This window comes from Raphanus sativus, chromosome 7 (genome assembly GCF_000801105.2).
Source record: "Raphanus sativus cultivar WK10039 chromosome 7, ASM80110v3, whole genome shotgun sequence".
Classification (NCBI taxonomy): Eukaryota; Viridiplantae; Streptophyta; class Magnoliopsida; order Brassicales; family Brassicaceae; genus Raphanus; species Raphanus sativus.
The window spans coordinates 972,072-994,375 of record NC_079517.1 but is presented as its reverse complement, the minus strand read 5'-3'; the positions used below and the strand labels follow the sequence as shown (position 1 = coordinate 994,375).

At 33.1% G+C, this 22,304-nt stretch overlaps 4 protein-coding genes across 5 annotated transcripts; 1 reads left to right on the top strand and 3 right to left on the bottom strand.

Moving 5' to 3' along the window:
* Nucleotides 1–1,026: 1,026 nt before the first annotated feature.
* Nucleotides 1,027–2,968, bottom strand: LOC108815108 (uncharacterized). Its single transcript, XM_056990866.1, has 4 exons — nucleotides 2,939–2,968; nucleotides 1,805–2,163; nucleotides 1,617–1,722; nucleotides 1,027–1,526 (listed from the first exon to the last, which is right to left on the bottom strand). Exons 1-4 carry the CDS (start codon nucleotides 2,966–2,968, stop codon nucleotides 1,353–1,355), a joined length of 669 nt encoding a protein of 222 aa, XP_056846846.1. The 3' UTR covers nucleotides 1,027–1,352.
* A 1,754-nt stretch (nucleotides 2,969–4,722) lies between these two features.
* LOC108818480 (pullulanase 1, chloroplastic) lies at nucleotides 4,723–11,589 on the bottom strand. 2 transcript variants are annotated; one of them, XM_056990978.1, is made up of 28 exons: nucleotides 11,317–11,589; nucleotides 11,099–11,240; nucleotides 10,954–11,006; nucleotides 10,776–10,884; nucleotides 10,535–10,674; nucleotides 10,255–10,454; nucleotides 10,009–10,158; nucleotides 9,614–9,674; nucleotides 9,394–9,436; nucleotides 8,996–9,086; nucleotides 8,827–8,920; nucleotides 8,546–8,641; nucleotides 8,320–8,460; nucleotides 8,084–8,134; nucleotides 7,890–7,960; nucleotides 7,693–7,785; nucleotides 7,482–7,572; nucleotides 7,059–7,130; nucleotides 6,786–6,842; nucleotides 6,634–6,702; nucleotides 6,483–6,539; nucleotides 6,192–6,266; nucleotides 5,940–6,028; nucleotides 5,778–5,855; nucleotides 5,533–5,671; nucleotides 5,245–5,354; nucleotides 5,065–5,164; nucleotides 4,723–4,948 (listed from the first exon to the last, which is right to left on the bottom strand). In XM_056990978.1, the coding sequence occupies exons 1-28, from the start codon at nucleotides 11,545–11,547 to the stop codon at nucleotides 4,838–4,840; spliced, it is 2,814 nt and encodes a 937-aa protein (XP_056846958.1). In that variant the 5' UTR covers nucleotides 11,548–11,589; the 3' UTR covers nucleotides 4,723–4,837. The 2 variants fall into 2 exon arrangements, with proteins under 2 accessions (XP_056846958.1, XP_018446967.1); XM_018591465.2 differs by having other exon boundaries at nucleotides 9,316–9,436; nucleotides 11,317–11,588.
* A 4,855-nt stretch (nucleotides 11,590–16,444) lies between these two features.
* LOC130497721 (S-protein homolog 21-like) lies at nucleotides 16,445–16,855 on the bottom strand. The gene has a single exon (XM_056990769.1). It carries the CDS (start codon nucleotides 16,853–16,855, stop codon nucleotides 16,445–16,447), a length of 411 nt encoding a protein of 136 aa, XP_056846749.1.
* A 4,414-nt stretch (nucleotides 16,856–21,269) lies between these two features.
* On the top strand, nucleotides 21,270–22,253 carry LOC108814217 (zinc finger protein ZAT6). The gene has a single exon (XM_018586735.2). The coding sequence runs from the start codon at nucleotides 21,420–21,422 to the stop codon at nucleotides 22,146–22,148; it is 729 nt and encodes a 242-aa protein (XP_018442237.2). The 5' UTR covers nucleotides 21,270–21,419; the 3' UTR covers nucleotides 22,149–22,253.
* The last annotated feature ends 51 nt before the right edge of the window (nucleotides 22,254–22,304 follow it).

Here is a 22,304-nt window from a genome sequence, read left to right as displayed (position 1 = left end):
TTTGACACCCCATAAACCCAAGTTCAAACTCCATTGACACCATAATTATTTTTATTTTTGAAAATTATATATATGTGACACTGGTAAAATAAAATTATATAATACTAGGGGTTTTTCCGGGCTACGCCCGGATTTTTCCTATAATATTAATTAAATTTAAATTGTATATTTTATTCTAAAAATAAACAAATATGATATATACTGGATCTGCTTACTGAATTATAAAAATAAATGCAAATTTAAAACTATTTGAAACAATTTGTTGTGTTTTATTGAAATTTTATGTAAGATATTAGTTACGATTTAAATTTATAATTAATACTGTATAAACTTTGTTTGGTTTACAATTATTAAGTTTTTTTTGTACTCGTCTTTAAAAGAAAGTACCAACCAACTTGTAAACCGGTTCGCATATGTTTTCTTTAGTTTATCTTTTAACCAAAATTTAAATTTACTATTTATTGTTTGCTATTTTATATCTGTTTTAAGGTTTGTTTTGTGATGGAAAGAATTTTTGCTTCATGATATTTTAAAAAACAATTTTTGCTTCATGATTTGAAATAATTTTAGTTGTAAAGTTATAGAAGGTTTACTTTCTTACAGTTGATGTAATATTAATTTATAGTTTCTTATTTTAATAATTTAAGTAATTAGAATTTACTTTGGAAAAGAATATAAATATTAACATCTTTATTTGATATCAGGGCTTTTTTGTTTGTTGGGTAGTGTTTGTGTGCTCGGTCATCCCTTTTTGCAAGACCGAGTCTATTTGCTCAAACATGGTCTTGAATGACCTCTCAAAAACATGTATGAGTGAGGACTTTAAACCTAACTTAAAAGCTCGCTAAATTTGAAAATGATAGTGTTCTTTCTCAAAAAAAAAATATAATTGGATCTTGACATTTTACCAATTTTAAAAATTATAAATGGTAGATATAAAAGAAAATCATCACTGTTAGAGGTCTGAAATTAGGTTTCTATATGTTTGGCTATTGTTCTTATACATCTTTTTTTCTAAAGAAGACATAGCTTAAATCTGATTCATTAAACACATTGCATAGATGTTTTGTGTGTTTCTGAAAATAATTTATAAAACAAAAACGGTTTAACAATTTGAGAATTCAAACCATTACGGTTTTATCCAGCCATACAATCTGAGTTGCAAAGCCACAAATTGCAGCATTATTATTATTCTCGTACTTGCCTTGCCTTGCCTTGCCTCACTTCTTTTTTGTTCCAAGACTTTTCTCTATTATTCTTTGATAGTATTGTGTACAAACTCAATATTCAACCCCGCCTGCTTAATGAAGCATTTGACCACCAACTTTAACCCTTCCACAGTGCTTCCCTCGTTAAATTTGTTCAGCCTCATAACATGAATAAGTTTTTAAATCTCCAAGGATTGTTTTGGAGATAGCTGAACCAATGGGGAAGTCTTTGGAGATCTGCTCAACATTCACCACTGCTCCTTCAACGTTCTCTCCGTTTTCTTTGGCCACGTGAATTGTCACTGCTCTTTTTCTCGCCTGAAAAAAGTGTCCACGTAAAGAATGAACTCTATAGTTTTCATATTCTTTTTTATTATATGTTAGAAAGTCTTATTTGTATTTTGTTACAGTGTTAATGAAGTAATCTTGGTTGTTCTTCCATTGATCCTGCGTGAAGGGCTGAAGAGATGGACTCGCAACTTCTAATTGGGTTTCACCGTCGTCGTTTGATGTCAGCATTATTTAGGAATTTTTTTTAAACGATTAAGTTGGATCATGTAACCATATCTTTTGAGCATTTAATATGGGGATATACCTCAAAGAAGATGATGGATAGTTGGGAAGGAGAGTCAAGAAGGAGCCTTTGAGGAAAGACCAGCAACCTTGTTTTGCAGATACAGAACCTATGCAGTTTAATGTGGCGTCGTCTGATCTCAACTTTGCTCTTAACACGATCTGCTGATGCAGAACCAGCCTCATTGAGTTTATTTAAATCAGAAGGGGAATGATCGATACTTAACTGGAGAAGCAGTAGATGGTGTTTTGCGTGAGATTGTGCAATATGTAAGCTGGTGTGTAGCGAGCACCGACGCTTCTGAGAGTGTCTCTGCCTGACACAGAAGCTTCTTCGTCTTTCAGCATTCCTCCATTGTAAAGTGGTTTCTCTGGTTCTGCTCTACACTGCTCATTTCCGTTGTATTTTTTTGGGGTCAGAAATCAGTACTACATATTATGCATACTTTGTACATATGCGCAATCAATTTACAATATTAGAATGTTTCATGATTCAGAGCAAGAACACAAAAAAGATCCTGAGATTTGAAAGGGGAAAGGAGAGAGAGAAATGAGGGGGGATGAATGAAACCAAGGATGTGTCTCGATATGATTGGATGAAGGTGGTTACACCATTCCCTAATTTGGAAGAGTTTGATTCAGAGAGGGAACACAATATGACAGAACACACAGAACCTATTTAGTGAGTTCACGTGATGATGTTGTTATACGCGAAGTGGGTGGGTTCTGAGTCAAAGTGCTTCATGTGAACTCGTGCCTCCTTTTGTACTGTCTTTCCCCACGGGAGGATGCTTTCACTGCAAGTTATTAAACCATTTTCGTACCTTTTTTTTTTTCTTTTGTGTTTGGTGTGTGATATAAAAAAAAAACATACGCCTGCAAAATTGAAGTGCACGCTCTTGAAAAGGAGCTATAAGACCACAACTTTGACAATAAAAAGGTACCTCAAATATGCTGAAAATTCAGAGACGAAAAGTCCACAACTCTGTACGCAAGCACAAACTAAAATTAGAAGCCAAGCCAGTTACAAATCTCAATTTATTAACCACCGACAGAGTAGCAGTAAAGCTGAGGATGATTCAGTGGTTTATATAGCAAAATTAGTTGTTTCATGAGATTATTTAATAAATGAATTGACTGTATAAAACAATTCTTACCTTTTCTTCTGCTTCAGAACCCTCATACATTGGGCTTTGAAAGCTTCTAAGACCAAGTCTTATTTTATATGTTCTTTGTATTAGCAGAGCTCAATTCAAGCTTCTAGATCTTCATCTTCCACTGGATCGCCTCTTTTATTTTTCTGAGAAACATTATGAAAGCAATAAAGTTGAATTTCGTTTTGGATCTTAATGGTTCGATCCCAATACATCTATTGCTTTTGTCGATGCATATTGAAATCTGAAAAACCCAATCATCTATGAAGAATAATCCAAGAATATAAAAGGTCTTCACAAAATTGAAACCAAAAATGATTTAAAAGGAGAGGACAAAACTGATCAGAGGTATCCTCAATGGACGGAGGCAGATCATGTGGAACCTCAACTCCGACTCCGCTAGGCCTGTGAGACTTTCTGGGTCTGAAGGTTTTCTCGAAAAATTGCTTTTGGAACGTTGTCGTAGCTAAGATTTGGTGAAAAAGTTTATTTAAAAAGAGATAGAGAAACAATCGGGAGTCGAAAGGTTAACGTTTTCAAGTTTCAGTGAGTATTGAAAATAATTAAATGCAAAGAAGTTAAGAAGGATGAAGGTGAAATGTTAAAGAACAATGAAGGTGAAGCTTTTCAGTAGGTGATCGACGAAATCCATTGGACCAAGACATAGGTCAGACTGACAGGATTACGAAACATGAAGCGAGAATGAGATGGGCTTAACAGCCCAACACAACGCGAAGCCTGTTTACCTCCAGCTGTCCAACGTGGCACATGATCTTATTTCCTATTGGCCGAATTAAATAAATGACGTGGATGCTCTCATAGAGCTTCATATCTTCCTTTTATAGTGTAATAATAATAGATATGTGACACCATAATTATTTTTTCACCCATTGATCAAACCCTTTAAAACACTCTACCTCTGTCGCCTCAACGCCAATGTCAACGAGCAGCATATACGAGAGCGTTTCAGACTTATGGTGAAATTGAATATATCGTCTATTTCGCCATGAGAGGTACTGACGGTGCCTTTCTCACCTACACAACGCGACAATCAGCAGAGAAGGCAATGCTAGAGCACTCTTCATGGGTTCTTATCAATGGAGAGAATGTTAAACTCTTATGGGGAGCACATGTGATCCCCAAGGAAGCTGTGATTCAGACCCCACCAAAGGACTCTAGGCCATTGAAAGTGTATGCAAGAAAGAGGCAAAGGAGTAATAATAATGCTGGTGGTGGTTTTGATTGGAGTAAGCAGAGCAACAGTGGTGGTGAGGGACCAAGCTTGTCCAAAGAAGGTGATGGCATTTCTAAACAGTTGGGAGAACCGAGTGGAGAAGCTGATGCATGGGGAGGCAAACCAAACGCAGGAGCGTCGTCATCGAATGGCTCTTCGTGGTGAACCGAAATTCCGGATGGTAATTAAAAGACCTAAGGTGACTTGTAAGTAGTTCTCACTATCCCTCTCTATCTAGTCTTACTCCAAGTTTGTAACACTTTTGGGGGCTTTCTCTTGCTTTTGTTAATACGACCCTTATGGTTTGAAAACCCTACGGTTTGTTTATTGCCGTGACTAAAGGCTCATCAAGAACTAAGTTTGTAGCGATTTTGACTTTTGTGGCACTGAGGACTTTCATTTTCATCAATTATCTATATCCATTATGAGTAGTCCCGTTGGCGCAGTTTTGGTCACAACATTTCTTTGGTTTTGTGTCTTTGGTATGATTATGATCCAAAGCAAACATGTCATAACAACACCGTTGTCTTTCATACGACAGCACCACAAGCTCTAACGGAACAGAATCAACATTACAGAAAAATGAAACCCAAGGCATTGTATTAAGAACAAGTCATGTTACGAGAGAATTTATGGTACAGGGTTATGTGTTGTTAGAAAAGATAGGCTCAACCATCCCGTAATTCAACAAACACTGCAGTTGTTCTTGCCGGTACAGTGAAGCCGCCGGAAAAAGCGTCATACACTGATTTTTTTACTATTTCATCTCCCGACTTCACCTGTAAAATTGAATCATATCATTTAGAGAACCTAAAACATGTCTAATATTCAATTGAATTAACCAAAAGGTGAACGCTTATGATATTGTCATACATTTAGTTACGGTGCAATTTACCTGTACCGGATGTAATTCGAGATTCCTGTCTTTTAGACCGGGAGCGAGAAATGAGAGCTCAGACGGGCGAGCATTGAAGATGGCCACAACGAATGAGTAGCTGTTGCAGGAGTAACAGTACCATTACAAAACACCTATATATATATATACGTGGATCATTTGTTGTGTTTTTTTACTTACACTGGATCGATCTGAGATACACATGCTATGCCTTTGTGACCATCTTCAATGCTCATGACGATGGCTCCAGGGACTGATGAGGGGCCTGTGTTATGAAATCGCACTCGGTCCTGAAAAGAAAAACAAAAGAAGTCATATCAGTCTCACAAACTTTTTGAGATCTCTTACTTTTGGCCTTTGTGACAATTCACGGCATTGCAAAAAAAAAAAATTGATACTGGACGTATTACTTTCGTAAGAGAGCAGAGTCTATAGTGAAGAGAATAATAAAACATTAGTCATCCTTACCTGGATATCCTTTGCTGTCTCTAAACGGAAGAGAGGTGATGAGTATCTGATGCGTAACAAGTCTAAGAAACTGTTGAGCGTGGAAACTATGTGACTGCTCTGAGGTTTGAAGGATGGGTCTTGCAACCTCGGTTTAATCCTGGAGACATATATAGCAGGAGCTGACTGGTTTCAGAAACATGCACTGGTGATTGTATGGTTCAATAAGTAATCCATACATTGAATGCTATCGAGTCAGTACTTACAGCGGCCAACTGTGTTCGTTTTTCCCTTTCGGAGGAATCCCAACACCCCAGTTGTTGGAGTTGTAGCTGAAGTCTAGCCTAAACTTGTCTCCGTTCATTGTCAATCAGTAGGTGCGATATATATTCATAAAATCTGTTCACCACAAGAGAGAAAAGGCAAACCTATTGAACCAATCACCGGAGTTGTAAGAATCACGATCAAGTGACTTCGAGCGTAAAATCTCGTCCCCAGCATGGAAGAATGGTATACCCTTCACATACAGAATATAACATATTAAAGTTATAGTTAAAGATAATGAGCCAAACAAGAAACCTACTCGACGTAATTGATTCCCTACTAACTAGCCCTAGTCTGCAGTCCCTTGGTCTACCAAAATTATTAATTCTGAGCCAAGTTGAGAGATAGTAGAGAACCTGTGAGAGGGCAATCATACTTGATGCTAAATGATTTATTCGACACCTTTCATCAACTGAGATTTCCATCGGTGTCTGCATGAAAACGGCAGACAAAGCAGAAATAAGTCTACAGATACCCTCAAATAGGAGTGTCAATGCCATACACATCCGTTGTCTTAAAGAAACAACGTGCAAAGTGAACTGAGAGAACTTCAGAATTGAATTTTATTCAAGCAAAAGAAAACATTGAGGTGGAGATTTAGAAGGTGGACATCTTCCTAAAATTTAGAAAACATATTTAAATATTACCTTCAAACTGATAATGTCAAAGAGGGTTTCATTGTCATGAGCAGAGACGTAGTTAATCTGAAACCACATGGAAATGTTGATATGAGCGTCACACATTTATCACTGCTTGATTCACTCAAAAGATGCAAGTGGTAGAAATAACGTTTCATACAGTTTCTGTAGGCTGTGAAGCATATGCAACAGGTGTGGCATCATGCAATAAAATCTCTGATCCTTTCACCTACAAAACGACAGTAGTATATCATAAACGGGATACCCAGTCTTTGTGAATGGTTGAATAATAAAGTGGGTCTATTTGCATACCTCTTTTCCTTCGTGATTAGTTAGCACATAATCCTTCAAATTTGCAGCCATCCCAATCTAATCCATGATGGAAGTCATCATAAAGAAAAATTACAACTTAAAGTGTTAAAATAAATCCGCACAGCTGTCACATTTTAACTTGTAGATAACAAAATTTCGTTAAGAAGAAAGAATGGGGACCAGCAGTGAAACCACTTAGCGGGCAAAAAATTGAGTTTTCATATCCTTAAGCTTTTACCGTATTGCATGTGATAGCTAAAGGCAATTAATTACCTGGATGTGATCTTTAGCAGTAGAAAGCATTAGTAGCTGGGTAGCTTCTGAACCATGCTCATGACCGTTAGGCTGTCACGAAAAGGAAAGGTAAAGAAAAGACGAGATGAAGATCTACATATTCTAAGCATATCTCTCTGCTCCGTATAGTAAGTTACCCACTGACAAACAAGGGATACACGATATTTGATGGCATTGGAATTTCAATGGTTCAACCCCTTCCCTAGATTTAAAACACTTACATAGGCAATTAGCCCGTGATGTTTATTTCAAAAAACTTGCAACATGTATTGTTGGCATGGAAAATGTGTATGTGGTGTTGTTGTCTAGTACCATATTATTCAATTACACCTTGGTTGGAGCTAAAACGATTCAGTGATTCTATATCTTGATGGCTAACTGCACAAATAAAATCGAAAATACCTGTAACAATAAACCTGTAATGAATCCTTGTTGAAGAGGATGGCCAAATGGAGATCCACCAAGAGTTGCATCTCGTATACGGTCATTAAAACTGAATAGGGACATAAATTTCCAGGTAAAACAAACGGAATCAGGAAGATGTTGAACAATCATTGAAGAAAGGGTTGAAAAAATCTTTCTTTCAAACTTATTGAGGCAATTAACTTCACACCTTCCAATTCCAGTCCCGGTTAAGTTGAACTGTGAGGCATTAACTCCACGTCCATTGTTAGCAACTTCACCAAAGTTCCATCCTTCGCCATATCTGATAAAGGATAGCAGAAAATGGGCCAAAATATTTAATAAGAAACAAAAAAGAAATATGTGACTAATGTCGGAAAAACTTGCACGCAAGTAGCCAAGACTTACAAATAAATTCTTGAACCATCAACTCCATCCGTTTCCTTTCTCAAGTTACAAATTGCAGATTTTGCTTTTACCTTAGGAGCATGGATATTACAACTCACATTAAAACTATTGTAATATCACAAAAGAACCTAATGACACCACAACTAAAAAGAACACTACAGGATAGCCCTTAGAGGAGTAGGAAAGCGGCATACCATTGTATCTTTCATTATATGACCCATGAGATCAAAACGGAATCCATCAACCTGACAGAATAAGCCATGCGAGGACAAGAAATCTTAGCTTAAGAATGCAGAATACAATACACCTTGTCATGCTCAGTAGATCAAAGGTCGAAAGATACAAGAAGAATGGTAATAGTTATTTTCTATGGGAAAGAGAAGAAAGTGGCAAGACCAAAAAGTAGTCAGTATAGCTGACAAGCATGTACCTTATAATTAACAACCCAGTTTAATAGATCATCCCGTATCAGACGATCAACCATATAATGCTCGCTGGCAGTGTTGTTTACGCATGTACTGTTTTCAATAAAACCGTCATTGTTCCTTCTCAAATAGTAACCTGGAACTATCTAAGTAAATACACTTTGTCATGGAAGATTGAGAACTCACACTAGACAGTTATCAAACTGAAGTCAATAATATATCAGTTCTCACCTTATCAAGGACAGAGTCTTTGTTGTGTGGCCCATTTGCATGCAAGTGGTTGTAAACAACGTCTAAGACGACATTAAGACCGATACGATTAAGAGCCTGCCAAAAGAAGCTACCTATTGAGCTAAGTCATAGTAGAATGAGGGTTTAGCATGAATCATTTACACCTTGTATGAATCACTACAATATTTAGCTTTCAATGAAATTATTAGTGTTGCAAACCACCATGAGAAGTAATATCATTTTGTCTACATTTCAACACCCAAACATGGAAAAATGCAAACCTGAACCATTTTTCTAAATTCAATTATACGGCATGGACCACTCGGATCACTAGCGTAGCTTCCTTTTGGGACTCCCCAGAGCACAGGATTATACCTTCAGAAAAAGGGGAAGCTTGTGATAAAGGTGATTGCTTTATAATGAATGGAGTAACTTGCTATAACAAACTACCCCCAGTTAAAGCCATCATCATTCTGGATTTCTGTAATACGAGCTTGTGCCTCAGCTGAATCAGGTGGTAATCCTTCCAGCACACTGGTATCTGCAAACAAAAAAGTCATCCTTATGTCTACAATAAAATTCCACATACAGAAAACAGAAACGGGATAGACGACTTTGTTAGTTTGACGTATATGCCCTTTCCAACTATTGAGCTCTAACTTCACTGCAATGAATAAGGTCTCCTAAATTTAAGGGGGAAAATTGCATCTAAAGCCTAACTCGCGAGTAATCTATTAAGTAAGTGCTTGAGACATCAAAGTTATCCCTACCTATATACTTCCAGTTCTCCTTCTCATCATCAACATCACCAAATTGATATGTGGGAAGAAGATGTAGATGGGTAAGACCTGCATCCGCTAACTTTTGAAGATGTTTAACACCTGCAGAATCCTGTCAATAGATCCAATGAGATATGATACAAAACACGATGATGCCGAGAATATTTGCAGAGTATCGAATGTGTCAAAATTATAAAAAGTATAGCTAAAATTTGGGGTCACCAGTAAAACATGTGAATTTACACAGAATATATCAACTGAGAGGATAAAGTTATTCAAATATTTGCACCTTTAAAGTGAAAGCCAGATATCCCCCACGGTGTTCAGGTTCGACAGTCTCATCATAGACACTGAAATAGCAGGTAGAAATTAGACAAACAAGAAGAAACGGGAAACCTGCAATGGAAAAGTAAAATGACTTCACAGTTTCAATACTGTAATCCAAAGATAAGAGTAAACCATCTTAGGGCACAAAAAATCCTTTTCGTTTGTCTATCGAAGAAGTTATTGTTTCTTGGTTGTGGGTAGAAAAGAAGAGCGATGAAAAAATAATGCGAATGGGAGAATACGTATAGCTATTCTATAACGAGAATTACTTGCTAAGTTTTGCCCCATGGTAAAAAATCAATTGTCACAAGCACAATTCTCGTCTAGGCAGGGATCTGCATAACAGGGTTTAATTACCTAAAATCCCTCACATGCAGCTCATAAATACTTATATCTGAGAAGGATCTTAGGCATGGCTTCTTGTCTGCCAATTTCTCCCATCCTTCAGGTTTTAGATCATCAGAATCAAGATTGACCAGATAAGTTTTGCTCGCATCAGCTGAAAGCCTGCTTGAGAACATACAAATCACACATGACTCGTACGGACAAAATTTTGTATGAAGGATATGCCATTAAGTTCAAGCTAAATGGATAATAACATACCCCCGGGCATAAGGATCGTTTGCATAGCAAGTTTCCACTTTAAAGGTGCTTGGATGATAGACTAATACTTTATACACATAATAGCATCCTTCCCAACTACTAGGACCGTTAATGCTCCACACACCACTAACCTCTTCGCATGGGCAGATTTCAGTCGGACTCTTGTCAAGTGGGTTTTTGTAGATGCACACAGAAACCTCCTACTTAAATGCACAAATGAGCACACACATCAGGACAGTAGTAGTAATAAAAACAGCTTTTTCCAACATGAACATCATACTTGAGCAGTGGGAGCCCAGAGGTGAAGAGAGACACCTCCTCCTGGTGTAAAATTTGCACCTAGGGGACCGTCATATGAGAACAATTCATCTAGGACGCCAGGCAATTGCAAACCAGTTCCCTGTACAAACCGTCCTTCCGCTGCAGAAAATTAAACAACCAATAGATAATAATTCAATCTCCACAGTTTCTTATTGATGCCAATGAGGTATCCTAAGCAAGCAAAGGGAAACAACTCTCACCATCAAAGCAAACAATAGCTAATTGGCTTTTGACAAGGTCCCTGATATCCAAATCCGAAGGAACTTTGAACGGATTGTAATCCACAATATGTGGAAACTTCTCAATCACCTGAAATCAATACTTCCACTTTGAATTTTTTTTTCTTTTTTAAAACAAAGCAGAGAATGTACAACTGACAGTGGTATGAAGTGATCCGGATTCAGCTTCAAGCTCGACTCTAAAATCATAACCTGAAAACAAATGAACTTGATTAAAATAAATAATAAATAAAAGCCTTCACAGAGAGTGTGGCAACAAATTTAGAGATAAAAGATTAAAGCACCATCGATTCCATCTTCGTTGAATGATAAACCAGCGACTCTGCTCCCATACAAGTAAACAGAACCTTCACCAACATCCACATTCCAAGCTATCACGCCTTCCGTAACCCAATACGCTCTTGAATACAGCAAACTCTCAAGAAACTGATCACAATTTTAACAAATCAGCAACATGATCGGTCAACCATAACACGATCATAACAATCGAGACATACAAGACCTGAGAATTCGGAGTGGAGACTTCGAATTGCATAGGAGATGCAGCGGAGGACGAAGAGCAGAGGCAGCGATGAGTTGTCGAAGTAAATCCGAGCTGGAATTTAGAGATCGACGATGCAGTCCGTCGAGACCGCGATCGGAGACGAAAATCGGTGGCGAAGATGGGAGGACGCGCGACGGAGGTGGAGCTGAGAAGATGAACGGAAGTGGCCAGTGTTAGTGTCAGTGCCATTCTTCTTCCTTCTCCAGTTGATGATAGTTCGCCCACGTCTTCTTGGGCCGTTGATTTATAAAATATCTGTATTTTTCCTTTTGGTCCATGGACCGTTGATTTTATAAAATATCTACATATTTTGCTTTTGGTCCCTGATTTTATTTTAGATATTAATAAAACTACCCATTTTTTCTATTGACCCTATCTATACTATTATTTAGGAAAAATCGCATAAAAAACCCTCAAAGTGTCACTTAGTATCACTTTAAACTTTGAAGTTTTTTCACTAACACTTTTAACCTTCAAAGTGACATTTGTATCATAAAAAACCTTCAAATCAAAAAATTGACCGGTTCAGCACGTAATTTTTCAAAAATAATTATTTAATTAATAAAATAAACAAAATAAATAAATAAAAATCAAAAAAATAAATAAAAATCGATTTTTTTTATAAAATTTACAAAAATAAAAAAAAATCAAAAAAATAATTAAATTTGTAGAAAATTAAATTAATATATTAAAATTTAAATTATTTTCTAAAATATTAATAAAAATAACTAAAAAATTAATAATAAATAAGATTAAATTTAAATAGAGAAGAACTAAATAAAAAGTTCACAATTTTTTAAAAAAAATGGAAAATATAAAATTCAAAATTCACAAGTGACGATGATGGTTTCTCACATAACCATTAACAATGACGATAATTGCCATATCTCCAATGATAGTTTCCAACATCATCTTAAAAATGACAAAAAAAAACTTTTTCAAACTTTTGAATTTTCATATTTTTGAAATATATGAATTTTTTTATTTTCTGTTTTTAGTTTGATCTCATTTATTTTTGAATTTTAATTTTCTAAATAATAATTAATTTCGGATTATTTTCTAACTTTTTTATTCTTATGTAATTATATATTAATTAATAAAAATCAGAAAATTAGAAAAATCAGAAAAATCAGAAAAATCAGAAAATTAATTAAAATTTAGAAAATTAAAATTCAAAACTAAATGAGATCAAATTAAAAAACAGAAAAATAAAAAAATTTATATATTTCAAAAAATGAAAATTCAAAAGTTTGAAAAAGTTTTTTTTTGTCATTTTCAAGATGATGTTGGAAACAATCGTTGGAGATATGGCAATTATCGTCATTGTTAATGGTTATGTGAGAAACCATCATCGTCACTAGTGAATTTTGAATTTTATATTTTCCATTTTTTAAAAAAAATTGTGAACTTTTTATTTAGTTCTTCTTTATTTAAATTTAATCTTATTTATTATTAATTTTTTAGTTATTTTTATTAATATTTTAGAAAATAATTTATTTTTAATATATTTATTTAATTTTCTAAAATTTTAATTTAATTTTTTGATTTTTTTTCATTTTTGTAAATTTTATTAGAATTTTCGATTTTTATTTATTTTTTGGATTTTTATTTATTTATTTTGTTTATTTTATTAATTAAATAATTATTTTTGAAAAATTACCTGCTGAACCGGTCAATTTTTTGATTTGGAGGTTTTTTATGATACAAATGTCACTTTGAAGGTTAAAAGTGTTAGTGAAAAAACTTGAAGGTTTAAAGTGCTAGTAAGTGACACTTTGAAGGTTTTTTATGCGATTTTCCCCTGTTATTTATGAAGTGATTTTGGGTCATGTTCTCCATAATTTTTAGGCAATTTTGCTTATTTGTCATATTTTCCATAATTTTAAGTAATTTACTTATTTATTATGTTTTTTTTTGTCGGCTCCCAAATTCTCCCAAATTTTGCTTATTTGTCATATTTTCCAAATTTTTAGGTAATTTACTTATTTATTATGTTTTTTTATTATGTTTTTAAAAATTTTGGTTTTGATTATTTGTCATATTCTCCATAATTTGGTCTATTTATTTTGTCATGTTCTTGATAACTTCAATTGGTAATTTTATTTATTTTTATATTTTTGAATAATTTTAGGTGGTAATTTTAGTTTTGTTTACTTGTTATATTTTCCATAATTTTAGGATATTTTGCTTATTTATCATGTTTTGCTATTTTTAGAAGCTTATTTGTCATATTCTATTATTTAGGTTGAGTCATTAATTTTAATACATAACTTTTTGAATTGTTAGTTCTTAAACACTATTGTGATTATTTAATAAATATTTTCATTATATTCAAAGATAATTATCATTAAAGAGTATTATCAAATTTTAGAAATATGTTTATAGTTTTATTAAGGTGTTAACTTTAATAATAATAAATGGTTTAATATTTTTATTTTTTATTTTAGAAAGAAAGTTTACTTCACTTTTATGCCACCAAATTATCTCACCAATAAAAAAATACTTACATCAAGATCATGAATGTTTGATGTTTGGAAATCTATATTATGCAGGAGACATTGCTTTTGCAAGTTTGAATTGAAGGGTGATGAGGTCAAAAACACAATCTCTTACCTTAAAAAAATTTAGTTAAATATAAATGGTTTTTAATTATTATAGATTTTGTTAATATGTGTCACTATAAACTTAGATGAAGAGAAAACTCATATAAAATGCAATTAAAACTTTCATGAAGAAGAGTTTGATTTCATAAGCTTTACTGATGATTTCTAATGGTTTATTTTTTAGATTTATCTTTTATATTATTTTAAAGTATTAATAAAACTTTATTAGATTATTATAATGCTAATATGTTTTACATGTGTAGTAACAAAAAATATATCTTTTGAATTAATTTAATATTTGAAACTAATAAAATATTTTAGAGTGAAATTAAAAAAAAATTAAAATTTGAATTAGTTAGATATATATATATATATATTAGTCCGCACAAGTGTGCGGACCACCATCTAGTTTAATATAATTTATAATTTTATATTAACTTTTAATTGATTTTGGAGCATCATCACAACGTCATCTTTTTTTTGGGGGTCAAAAACACCATATGTAAGTGACAGTGTTTAGTTGATCGTTTAGACCTCCGTAATAATGGTTTTCAGTTGTTTAATTTCATAATAAACACACATAAAATCATAATGTAATCATAATAATAATAATTAATTTCTCGTACGATACAAAAATCAAAATATCAACCAATACATAGAATTTTAGTTTTTGAGGAGGTTAGGACTATCCCAATAATAACTCAGCATAGGAGTGCTTCCATCTTGTGAATAGTAGATACCATCTTCTTTAGCAATCCAGTTATAAATAGAATCGGTAGCTTTGCTCCAAAAAACGTTATATGCCATGAACTCTTGGTGATGTTCGAAGTTATTAGGACCTTGGGACAGTTTACACAAGAAAAGGATCCTTTTGAAAAAGTTAAAAGTATACTCATATTCGTCGCCGATGCGCACAACCGAATCCCATTCATTGTCGTCACAACGAATCTTGAGGAGTTTGTTATGTTCCAACTGGTTGATTACCCTGACTTTGCTCATTGTCGTGACTTTGCTTTCTCTTAGCAAAAGACTATTGCTTAAGCCGATGCATAGACCCAAAAGAATAAGTACTATCAAGAGATTGTTCATATGTTTGGTCTGCTATATTTCCGAGATAGACTAAATTTTTTTTAGATACTTTTTATGTTTCTAGACTACATATGTTATAGTATTTATATTTCACAGTTTCTAACATGGTATGTGAGTTTGTTGTGTTCCGGAGTTAAGTTGCTTAACGTGACATTATTTTTTGCCAAACAGAAAAGATTTTTTCTAATCAGAAAAAGGAAAAAGTATCTATAGAATATTTCTTACGTTTTTAGGGTATATATTAATAGGAAACATCCGATAGCAATCTTTGCTTTGGGGAAAAAATGTTTTGAATTTTCTGAATTTGTGAAAAGTCAAGAAACCAAAAATAATAATGACCGAGAGAATGTTAATCCAAATTGAAATCTGGATTATGACAAAGTTAATAGAGTCCAATATTTAAACCATTTTTAACTCCGGAATAAGGTAGAATCAAATTCTTTCGGTTTTCATTCTATTTTCTACTTTATAATAATATAAATTGGATTATTACATAAATAGTTTATAGGATTATTTTATCACATGATGGAATCTTATCCTGAGCTGGAGGTTAGAGATCGACGATGCAGGCAGTAGAAACCGCGATCGGAGACGAAAATCAGCGGGGAAGATGCTGGGACGCGCGACGGAGGTGGAGCTGGGAAGATGACCGGAAGTGATCAGTGTTAGTGTCAGTGCCATTCTTCTTCTTCTTCCTTCTTCTGTTGATGATTGTGTTCCCCACGTCTTCTTGGGCCGTTGATTTATAAAAATATCCGTATTTGTATTTTTGGCTTTTGGTCCATGGACCGTTGATTTATTAAAATATCTATATATTTGGGTTTTGGTCCCTGATTTATCTTATATTTTAATATAACTTACTCTATTTATTTAATCGACCTACCGGTTAGAGTATAATTTAATTTATATTAACAGTGTTGGTTAATCTTTTTTTTTACTGAAGTGTTAGTTAGTGATAACATTTAGTGACTGAAGTGTTAGTTAGTCTTTTAGACCTCCGTAATAACATTTAGTGATAACATTTTAAGAATAAAAAGTAAGTCTTCATATAATTTTTTTTCATTTTTATTATATAGACGTATTCAATTCTTCTCGTTTTCTTATTTTTAGAGGAATTAATATAGAAATTTGTTTCATCTAAATTCTGACAAAAAAATGAAAAAAAATATTTTAAACTAAATCATCATTATTACTATTTTTTATTTATTCAATTCTTCCATTATTCTTTCAGTCATTTGATTCAATTGTCTATTTCAAAATAAAACACATAAAGTCATAATGTGATAATATAATAATTTATTTATCATTATAATCAATTGTAATATATTTTATAATAATCAATATCTCGTACGATTCAAACATTAAGTTAAGATATCAATCAAAGATATAAAATTCTAGTTATTAAGGAGGTGAGGACCATCCCACTCATATCTCTTCAGAGGAGGGTTTCCATCTAGAGAAAAGTAGATACCATCTTCTCTAGCAATCCACTTACATGTAGCCTCAAGAGCTTTGCTCCATGACGCGTCGTACGCCACAAATTCTTGGCGATGTTTGAAGTTATCAGGACCTTGGGACACTTTACACGAGTAACGGGTCGTTTTAAGAAAATTATCACCAAAAGTAAATTTGTATTCTTCGCCGATTTTTACAAGCTGCTCTCCCTCGTCGTTGTCACAAAGAATCTTGAGGAGTTTGTTGTGTTCCAACTGGTTGCTTAATGTGACTTTGCTTTCTCCTAGCATACCATTGCTTAAGTCGATGCACATGCCCAAAAGGATCAGTATTATCAAGAGATTGTTCATTTGTTTAGTCTGCTATATTTCCGAGACAGGCTAAATTTCTTTAAAATTTTTTATGATTTTTTCTTTGCAAAAAGTACCTTTTTATGTTTCTACACTACATATGTTGTAGTATTTATATTTCACAGTTTCTAACATGGTATATGCGTTTTCTGTGTTCCGGTTGGTTGCTTAACGTGACATTGTTATTTTATGCCAAACAGAAAAGATTTTTTCTAATCAGAAAAAGGAAAAAGTATCTACAAAATATTTCTTACTTTTTAGGGTATATATTAATAGGAAAGATTTGATAGCAATCTTTGCTTTGGGGAAAAATATTTTGGATTTTCAGAATTTGTGAAAAGTTAAGAAATCAAAATAATAATGACCGAGAGAATGATAATCCTAATTAAAAATTATGTCATTTATCAGTTATACTTGTTTTTTTGGTTGGAATGTAGATATGAAATTTTCAGAATTTACACAAATGAAACGTGTAATTATGTCATTGATCTTAGAGTTTACTATGATAAGTTTGTATTTTATTTATGTTTTGATCTAAAACTTAATTTTAAGATAAGTTTTTTTTTAAATGAACACTCAAAATTGGCATATCATTATTATGTAAAAAATGGCATAATATTATTTTTTAGTTTGCATGTATATATTCATATCCGATCTTTAAATATTATTATAGATGAAAAAATGATATTCATAAATGGAAAGTATAATCTGCATAAAAATTAAAATTATTATCATTCACAAAATATGGAATGTATTAGTTATCACAATTATAGAGAATATTCTATTTTTGTTTAAATTAAATGACAATGGGAAGACTTGTAAATATATTGAAATGCAGAGGAAAGTATATGATCATGCTTTAATAGTATATATATATGTAGATTCATAGTATCACATACAATTTAAAATCTTAGGTAGTGTTATTCAATCATCTATTTTAATAGATTTGAAATCTAAACACAATCCACTAAAATAATGATTTTAAATTCTATTTTGAAATCTAGTGTTATTCAGCGAATGATTTAAATCCAGCTTTTAAAATCTGTAGTGTTATTCAACTTTTAAAGATTTTGATTTTTTTTATTTAAAGTTGATTTCAAATCATTCTGTATGGAATCTCATGAACAAATGAATGAATTCAAAATCCGAGATCTACTGTAGAGATTTTAAAATCCATTAACCTAAAATCTTAAAATTTGATAGATTATAAAACACTAATAATTGATTTGAAATTAGTAATTGAATAACACCCCTTAGATTTCTCTGAGTACTTGGTGAACAATGTTACAAAGTTAATGGAGTCCTATATTTTGACCATTTTTAACTCTTTCAGTTTTAACTCCTCAATAGGGTAGAATCAAGTTCTTTCAGTTTCTATTATATTTTCTACTTTATAATAGTATAAAAATTGGATTGTCACATAAATGGATTATAGAATTATTTTATTACATGATGTAGTCTTATACTTAGACCATTTTCAACTCTTTCAATTTTTTGTTCATTATTTTATTTTCACTCCAAAATAATTTAGGCTAAATAAAACTCAACTTAATTATAGAATTATTTATTTTAAATAAATATAGAATAATACATAGAAAATGCTAAAGTCATGATTTTATTGGTTTCAAATGAGAGTTTAATTATTAGAACTCCAATATTAAAGAAACATTCAAAAATCTATAAACAAATTGACATTTATGTTTTTTATATATGCAAGAGCCTAAATTAATAGAAACTAGATCTTGACCCGCGCGTCCGCGCGGATGTTTGTTTTCGGTTTGAAATGTTATGATATTATTTTTTTAGGTTATGTAATTGTGATATTAAATTTCTTTATACTGCTTGGTGATATTAAAAGTGTAAATGATGAAGTACATTAGTTATTTGGTTGAAACATATTTTTGTTAATCATATAGTTTGTTTGTGGTAGTGTGTGGAATTAGAAGATCTAATAAATTTTCGGTTAAACTTACATTCTCGAAAAGTTTTGTGTTTAGTTTTTCTTTTTTGTTAATTGTAAATGATGTATTTAAATAGTTGATTGTATTACAGTGTCTGTTTATTATAATTTTCTTTTTATGTTAAACCATGTATTTTATGACGAAGATTAAAAAAAACTCAACATATATATGTAATTAGAAAGTTCTATACAATGAAAACAATTTCTTTATGGATATAAAGTACAAATAAATAAATAGCTATGACTAAGGATGCCATTTTAAAAATTGTAAATTACGTATACATGTTCATAGAAAATACAATGATTTATAAAATTTTATATGAAAAAATTAACATATAAGTTGTCATAATTTTATTATCTAACTCCGTATTACAATACGAAACTTCAATACTTTCTTGCAGAATAGTTCATATATTAAACTCGATTTCATGTATATAATAAGTTCTGAATGTATGTGAATGATGAGTATGACTTTAATTTGATGGTTAGATATGGTTAGATAAAAAGCAGTTAGGTCTATTTGTAAGTACAAAACAAACAAAATAAAAACCCATTAAAACGTTGTAAAAAACGTCATGGGCTCTGCATTAAATGAGGTGATGTGAAATGAGGTGATTGATCTAGTAATTTCTTGAATTAAAACCAGTGGCAGTATGTGGTAAATAAAGAAAAGAAGTAGGGGTTAGTTACCATTTGTACTTCACTTTTAATAGGATAGATAATAAAAGCTACAAGAGGTTATCACCTAAGAAATAATATTTTCTTCAGTATGGTCCGATGTCATGTTACTATAATAGTAGTTAGATTTTAAAATAGAACTGAAGTGGCAGCTAAAAGTATAAATTAGTTTTAAAATATTAATTATAATATAAACTGAACATACTACACAACAAAAGACGTATACAGTATATTACCATATGTCAATATATGACGTATCCAAAATATACATTCAAATATATAGTTGAATTTTATTTCCTAAAGAAAGATATTATCATAATAATTTTTTTGAATATGCATATCTTGTTGATTGTTGCCATTAATAATAATGTAGTTGTAGTGTCCAATATATAAGGTACAAAAAATTATTATGACGACAAATCTGTAAGGTCCAATATATTAGGTACATAGTAACAAACTTGAAAGAGTCCAAAATTTAAAATCAACTTTTTTAGGTAGATAAAAACAGGACTCTGTTTTAATAGATTAGATTATGTAGCGATGTTTTTTTCTTGTCAAATTATGGAACGATGTTTAGTACATAAGTAAATCACAAATCTATTTGTCAGGATTCTCTCACTATTTTTGAATATCCATTATATATTAAAAAAGAAACATTTTTAAAAAATTAACCTTTATTAAGTACTCACAAAACTGTCATAGTGCCATCATAATAGGTTCTCTCACAGCCTATATCTCTGAAAAAATATTGCAAATCAAACAAAACTGCCATTTTGATTTTAGTCGAAAATAACTAATTCTCTTTCCATCGGGTTCATCTTTGTTTCTAAAAAGCAAGGTTGGCTAAACACCGACAGTTACATTTTCGAGACAATACTGGTATACTTATTCGGTTTTGGCCATTACACATTTTTCGATTTGTTGAATATAGCAAGAGGGTTCAATTCCTAATTTGAGTTTTTGGTCTGCATAGTTTTGGTCCAGGCAAAAATTGGACCAAACCCAATAAATGATTTCCTTAATATGGAGAATGAAATGATAGGTAAATATTGATTTGGTTAGCATAATATAACCTCCATATTACAATCGTCTTTCGTCGTTCACATGGATGCAGAGTTCCCAGTTTGATTCGCAGAGTCTATATGAATCTGTGTTGTTGATGACAAAAAAAAAAACATCCATATTACAATAACACGGTACATCGTCCTCTCTATACATACAAGAATATATTTCTTACATAATACCATTTTATTCATTTATTTGACATCCAATTGTCATTAGCTTCTGAATTCTTCACTCATATAATAATTGATATTGAAATATTAATCAACCACGATTTGAAACAAAATGTAATATCTGTTATACGTAAAAAGTTATATAGCGTTTTCAGTTCGCGCAAAGAGCCGGTTATCGCCTAGTACACATAATATTTGTGCGTTTGGACATACATCATAAGTAGATAGACATTCGATAGTAGTGAGTGGTTTAGTAGCCGACTTGATTTGGCTTTATATCAATCCACTTGTTTGGTCAGCAAGTGAGCTCTCTACTAGAATATTCTTTAACTGATAAGAATGCAAAACAATAAGGCGGCAGAAGAGAAAGAATGTGAGAACAGGTCTTCTTAGCCGACTTCCACACACGTGTACCAAGTCAAACCAAACGTGCCCAAACTTAGATACTTTCATCTCATCCTCTGGTCCGCACATCATATAATATAACTGAAATTAATTAAAATCAAAGCTGAAAGTAGATATCGCCTCCACTCTCTTCTTCACGCACACACTTTCGAACTTCTTCACACGCAACTTCCTCTCTTCTAACCCTCACTGCTATATATATACTCAAACTTGCGTTTCTTCTTTCTTCAACTTAAAACACTTTTACTAATTCTTATCAGACTGAAAAAGAAAGATAGTAATAATAATGGCACTCGAAGCTCTTACTTCGCCTAGATTAGCCTCTCCTGTTCCAATTCTGTTTCAAGATTCTGCAGTTGGCTTCCATGGTAGCAAAGGCAAGCGATCTAAGCGGTCAAGATCCGACTTCGACCGCAGTCTCACGGAGGATGAATATATAGCTTTATGTCTCATGCTTCTTGCTCGCGACGGGAATCGAAACCGTGACCTTGACCTGCCTTCTTCTTCTTCATCGCCGCCTCTCCTTCCTACTCCTACTCCTACTACTAGCTACAAGTGCAGCGTCTGCGACAAGGCGTTTTCTTCTTACCAAGCTCTCGGCGGGCACAAGGCGAGTCACCGGAAAAACTCATCGCAGACTCAGTCTAGCGGAGGAGATGAGAAATCCACGTCCTCCGCGGTAACCATCGCTAGCCACGGCGGCGGCGGCGGAGGAGGAATTGTGAAGCCTCACGTCTGCACGATCTGTAACAAGTCTTTCGCGACGGGTCAAGCTCTCGGCGGCCACAAACGGTGCCATTACGAAGGCAAAAACGGCGGCGTTGCAAGCAGTAGCTTGTCCGTTTCCGAAGGCGTGGGGTCCACAAGCCACGTCAGCAGCGGCAGCCATCATCACCAACACCACCACCGTGGGTTTGACCTCAACATCCCGCCGATACCGGAGTTCTCGACGGTCAACGGAGAAGAAGAGGTGATGAGCCCCATGCCGACGACCAAGAAACTGAGGCTCGAGTAGATTCAGCTAGCAGTTTAAATGAAATTTGTTATATACTGTACATATACCAATTTTTAGATTCCGGTTCGTGTTCTTCTTCATTGAATCAGTATTCCTTCTTTGTTATATTTGTGTAGTTTTCTTGTTTTCTTTACCTAAAGTTGTCGCTTAAAGAAA

Bases quoted from the DNA above. Each gene is read 5' to 3' on its own strand.
- LOC108815108 (XM_056990866.1), bottom strand. From the start codon at position 2,968: ATGTATGAGGGTTCTGAAGCAGAAGAAAAG. The intron at 2,164-2,938 runs GTAAGAATTGTT...TGAGCAGTGTAG, and splicing joins GTTCTGAAGCAGAAGAAAAG to AGCAGAACCAGAGAAACCAC. The intron at 1,527-1,616 runs GTAACAAAATAC...CACTTTTTTCAG, and splicing joins AAGATTACTTCATTAACACT to GCGAGAAAAAGAGCAGTGAC.
- LOC130497721 (XM_056990769.1), bottom strand. From the start codon at position 16,855: ATGAACAATCTCTTGATAATACTGATCCTTTTGGGCATGTGCATCGAC.
- LOC108814217 (XM_018586735.2), top strand. From the start codon at position 21,420: ATGGCACTCGAAGCTCTTACTTCGCCTAGATTAGCCTCTCCTGTTCCA.
- LOC108818480 (XM_018591465.2), bottom strand. From the start codon at position 11,547: ATGGCACTGACACTAACACTGGCCACTTCCGTTCATCTTCTCAGCTCC. The intron at 10,675-10,775 runs GTGAGAGTTGTT...AATTTTCTGCAG, and splicing joins AGCTATTGTTTGCTTTGATG to CGGAAGGACGGTTTGTACAG. The intron at 9,675-10,008 runs GTAATTAAACCC...CTGCTATTTCAG, and splicing joins CTGCATGTGAGGGATTTTAG to TGTCTATGATGAGACTGTCG.